This window comes from Hyaloscypha bicolor (genome assembly GCF_002865645.1).
Source record: "Hyaloscypha bicolor E unplaced genomic scaffold K444scaffold_117, whole genome shotgun sequence".
Lineage (NCBI taxonomy): Eukaryota > Fungi > Ascomycota > Leotiomycetes > Helotiales > Hyaloscyphaceae > Hyaloscypha > Hyaloscypha bicolor.
In genome coordinates, this window is record NW_020194619.1 from 2,614,941 (window position 1) to 2,619,410 (window position 4,470).

Sequence of the window (4,470 nt, forward strand, 5' to 3'; positions counted from 1 at the left end):
GCTAGTAGATTATTGCTTTAATAGTATCTAGCTTGCGGATAACTTTAATTTGACCACTCTCTTATTATTTCTCAAAGAGATTCAAGAGATCCAGTATAGCTATAGCCTCAGTAAGCTTGATTTGTCTGATCTCCTCTTGCTCCTCTTATTCCTCTTCGTTAATATCCGATTATATATCCTCTGGATCTGCCTCTGTATATCGATTAATAATTATACTTAGTAATTCGCTTTCTTCTTCCATAATTATCTCGTCAGGATAGGAGATAAATTCGGTAATAGAAAGGGGATTAACGAATTGGGGAGTTTATTAAATTATAGAATCAAGGCTCATTATTATCTATTAATTAATTTGTTACTAGGTAAGCCATTCCTGATTAATTTCGCCGTAGGTATTAAGATCTTTACCAAGAGTAGGTTTTTGAATAAGAGTTAATTTGTAAAAGCAATTAATGATTATAGATTACTTAATAAAGTTATTCCATACGTAAACTGTCTAATTAACGGCATAAAGCAGTATAACAGACTTATTAGGGTCCTTGTTTTAATTAAATTACTAAACCATATAGGCTATCTACTAGCGGCGATAATGGAGCTTGAGGGTATTAATAATACCTTAATTATATGGTTACTAGTGGGAGGTAGTATTTGCAGGAAGCCATTCAACCCGTACGTACAATAAAGCAGTCTTTCCACTAACGAGAGTAATGCCTATTTCGTACCCTGAAAAGTTATCTATAAAGAGAAGAACGTGCCAATTCTGTGCGTAATACTTATTATTGAGCCAGTAAAGATAATCGACCATAATTACTCCTGTTATCTACCTGGAATTATTATACCGATATTGAACTCCAAGTAATCGACGATTAATCTTCGCAAAGCAACGAGGATCCTTCGATTTTCCTACTAGCCATGGTTCCCACTTGTCTGTACTAGTTACATTTATAGTAAGTACAAGCGTGATTCGATCTTTGCTCTTCTTTCCTCCACTTCCTGCTTCTATTATAAGCGTACGGCTTGGGGACATTTTCTAATATAATCCAGTCTCATCTATATTTAAAACGTTCTCAGGAGGGTATGTGGCTGCTAGTACTCGGCATTCCTCCATTTACTTGATTATTTATAGGTTATCGATATCTGCAGTTGCTCCTTCGCCGTGGAAAGAGTATTCCTTGATATCGAATCTGTGTTTGAAGTTGGAAAGCCAGCCGTTTGACCACTTGGGCTCTTGCTTATTTCGATATTGAGGAAGCTAGTTCCAGATCTTATGTGCCTTGCTCTTGAGCAAATTACCCGTTATTATAGCCTTGTGTTTTTGTAGTCTCTGTTGCCATTCAAATAAGACAAACTCAAGAGCAGGCCACTCTGGCTTGCTCGTACGTACGGCAGTAAGCTATCGATCGTTTCGTATATCGGAATCGAGATAATCGTATTTGGTACTCAAGGTAGTCGAGACTGTTTACTGGCCAATCTTGTGGTGGAACTCTTGATCAAACCACTTGATTATATCCTCGTATGTAGCCTTTGGATTTGCTTGCTTCCATCGCCGTACGGCTCGTCGATCGGCCTCTGTCATCGCTCTGCGCCTCTTTTTAGGCTGTTGGGAAGCCATAGGATCGGTGGGGGGGGGGCCATAGAATCGGTGGAGGGGAGGGTAATAGGCTATAAAGGCTCTGGAGCAGTGAGATTAATGCCTAGAATGCAGGTTTACTGGTGCCTGAAGGCCTGATAAAAATGGTAAATTAGCCTATTACGTGTACGATTATAAGGATAAAACACCAAAAAATCAAGGCCGGGATACAAAATCATAAGGATAATCCTTATAGCAAGGATATCCTTAGCTCAGGGCAAATTTTTATCGGGATCCTAAGGTGGTATCCTTATGTCAAGGATATCCTTATATCGAGTATCCTTATATCGAGGTTACACTGTATAGGATAGAAAGATATTATAGGAGGGGAAGTCACGTGCAAAGGCCGCAGCCTTTGGCATATAACCAAAACCTCAAAAAGCAACATGGTTATACAGAGCGTTTGGGAAATCTGGCACTAGGCCGGATTAGGGAATTTGCATGCGATCGGAGGGGAGCACTATTTTTTACGTTTTTAGAGAGGTTCCAGTATTAGTATAGTTATTAATAGTCATATAACGCAGTCATATAACGTAAAGGCAACCAGAGGCAACGGGACATGGGCAACGGGTAACGATCATATGACCTCGCGTCACATGGGTGACTCGACCGGTAGCTAGTCCCCATTAGGCTTAGCAGATTTAGGGATCACATATCAATACCACGATACTGCGATCCTTACTTCTAAACAATAACCACTTTACCAACTTACGCAAATAGCATTCCACGATTACGTAACGGTACTACGCGTTCCTGGTGAACCGACAATTAGATGTGTGGTTATTTTTTAATAGAATAAAAACGACTGAAAATCGATGTCGGAATTACTGAAATGTCGGACTTGGTGTAACCAGAGAGCTTAGCGAGCCGGCCGGAACTGGGTGCGTAATTGCCTGCAAGTATATGCATAGCAGCGTCACTCTAAGGGTCGCTAGTTGCATAAACGCATAGCTAAGTGACGTATGACTATGCAGCCCGAGTAAAGTAAGCCACTTGCTAATAATAAAAAATTTAAACCCTATTAAGTACGAGGAAGGGGATTGCAGCAATGGGCACGGACTTTAGTATCTGCAATGCAAAGAAATGCAGTGTACTAATATGCAATGTGTAAATATGTAGGTTTATAAGAGGACAGTGCCTGCAGGATTATGCTGTTGCTTATCTAGCGAGCTAATAGGATAAGATGCCTAATCAGATAATGGAAGCCCCGACTCAGCTTCACATTTATAAAAACCCCGAGGATCGCTCCTTCGATACCAGTCATCGGAATAACATTTTCAAACATTAACTTGAATTCTTGGTACGACTTGAATATCCTTTTTTGCTCAGCCCTTCAGATAGCGAGCGGCGCCATAACCTCAAGCCAACCTCCTCCCCTTCCTCCCCCTCTTTTTATATCCTCCCACCTGCTCTCTCCGAGCAGAACTACACTCTCCTTGATATAGAGCAAGATGTCAACAATACATGAAGCCCCCTTTCCTGGGCCCGAGATCGATAGGCTTTACCTCAACGGCATTTACCATTACGCTGTGCGATTTGGGATTGACAAGCCCTGCGTATTCACGCTCCAGTGCAATCGGAAGATTTTCCATGTGGCACTAATGCCGGTGGGCGGTGACCCGGATTCCGTCTCGCTCAGATATGGGTTCGATCCCGGCCCCTTTGTATCAAAGTTTAGCCAAAGACCAGGTCCACTCGCGGGCTACAATCCACCGAACGCTATTGAAGCGAAGTACCTTGACGCGTTGAATATGGGAATCTCCGAGGACGGCACCCTTAACGACGTGGGAGACCGAGCGTTGACTCAGATCCATAATCTTGTCCTCGCAACGGGCGAACAAATCATCCGCGAGCTGGCTGGACCTACGAGTGAGCTAGCAGGAGCAGAAACCCTTGAGGAGGCCCTAAACCCCGAAACATTCTGGCTCCAGATGCTAACTGTCGATGGAGAAGCGAGACTGATTCGGCGCGAAGATTTTACTCAGCCCACGGTTGACTTTGAGCCTCAGGACATGTCTGGTGTCAGCGCAGACTTACCAATCTTTCGCCTAGCACAAGTCGAAATCTTCGAGACCATTCGGCCAAAGAGAGCCTTCAAGGTTAGAGTAGGGGGACAAGTATGGTTTTGCAAGGTGGCGGATTGGGGCTTTGAACTGCCTCCTATCTCGCGAGACTGCCAGGTATTGCAGAAGATAAGAGATACGGGCCTGAGTCTTTTACATCGGGTTCCAAGACTCGAAGGGCTGGTTGGGCTAAAGGAGGGCGAGGGGGTGATTGGATTTCTCACGAACTATATCGAAACAAACCATGACCTCAGAGATCTCTACGAGCTCCGAGATGATATAGACACGACCTCATCCTCGAGGAGGGAGAAATGGGCCTGTCAAATCAAGCAGGCAATCAGACAACTTCACAGCCAAGGGGTGATATGGGGCGATGCGACTCCGAGAAACGTTCTGATTGATAGAGAGGATAATGCGTGGCTAGTTGACTTTGGTAGAGGGTTTAACTTCAATAGAGAGCTAATGGACACAAAGGAGGGCGATCTAGAGGGGCTTCGTGTCGTCTACATGTTTCTAAAGGTTTAGGCAAATACTTATAATATTATAATAATACTAGTTACTCCCAAAAGCATACAAGTAGTTTAGTATAATAGCGGGTTTTATTACGAGCTTCTTATACCACGAGCTTCTTATATCACGAGCTCTTATATTAAGAACTTATATAGCTTTTAAGATAACTAATACTACAAGATATATTTAAGGAAAAACATTATACTTATATCTTACTATTTCAATATTCTAGAAGCGAATAAGTCGATTATAATAAGAATATTACTTAAT

The 4,470-nt window shown here is 42.5% G+C and overlaps 2 protein-coding genes across 2 annotated transcripts; one reads left to right on the forward strand and one right to left on the reverse strand.

The window, feature by feature from the left end:
- Window positions 1-634: 634 nt before the first annotated feature.
- Window positions 635-1,144, reverse strand: K444DRAFT_693188 (uncharacterized protein). Its single transcript, XM_024887840.1, has one exon. The coding sequence runs from the start codon at window positions 1,022-1,024 to the stop codon at window positions 818-820; it is 207 nt and encodes a 68-aa protein (XP_024734330.1). The 5' UTR covers window positions 1,025-1,144; the 3' UTR covers window positions 635-817.
- Window positions 1,145-2,905: 1,761 nt separating this feature from the next.
- On the forward strand, window positions 2,906-4,217 carry K444DRAFT_665775 (uncharacterized protein; the record flags this gene model as incomplete). Its single annotated transcript, XM_024887114.1, has 1 exon — window positions 2,906-4,217. The coding sequence occupies exon 1, from the start codon at window positions 3,079-3,081 to the stop codon at window positions 4,213-4,215; it is 1,137 nt and encodes a 378-aa protein (XP_024734331.1). The 5' UTR covers window positions 2,906-3,078.
- Window positions 4,218-4,470: the final 253 nt, after the last annotated feature.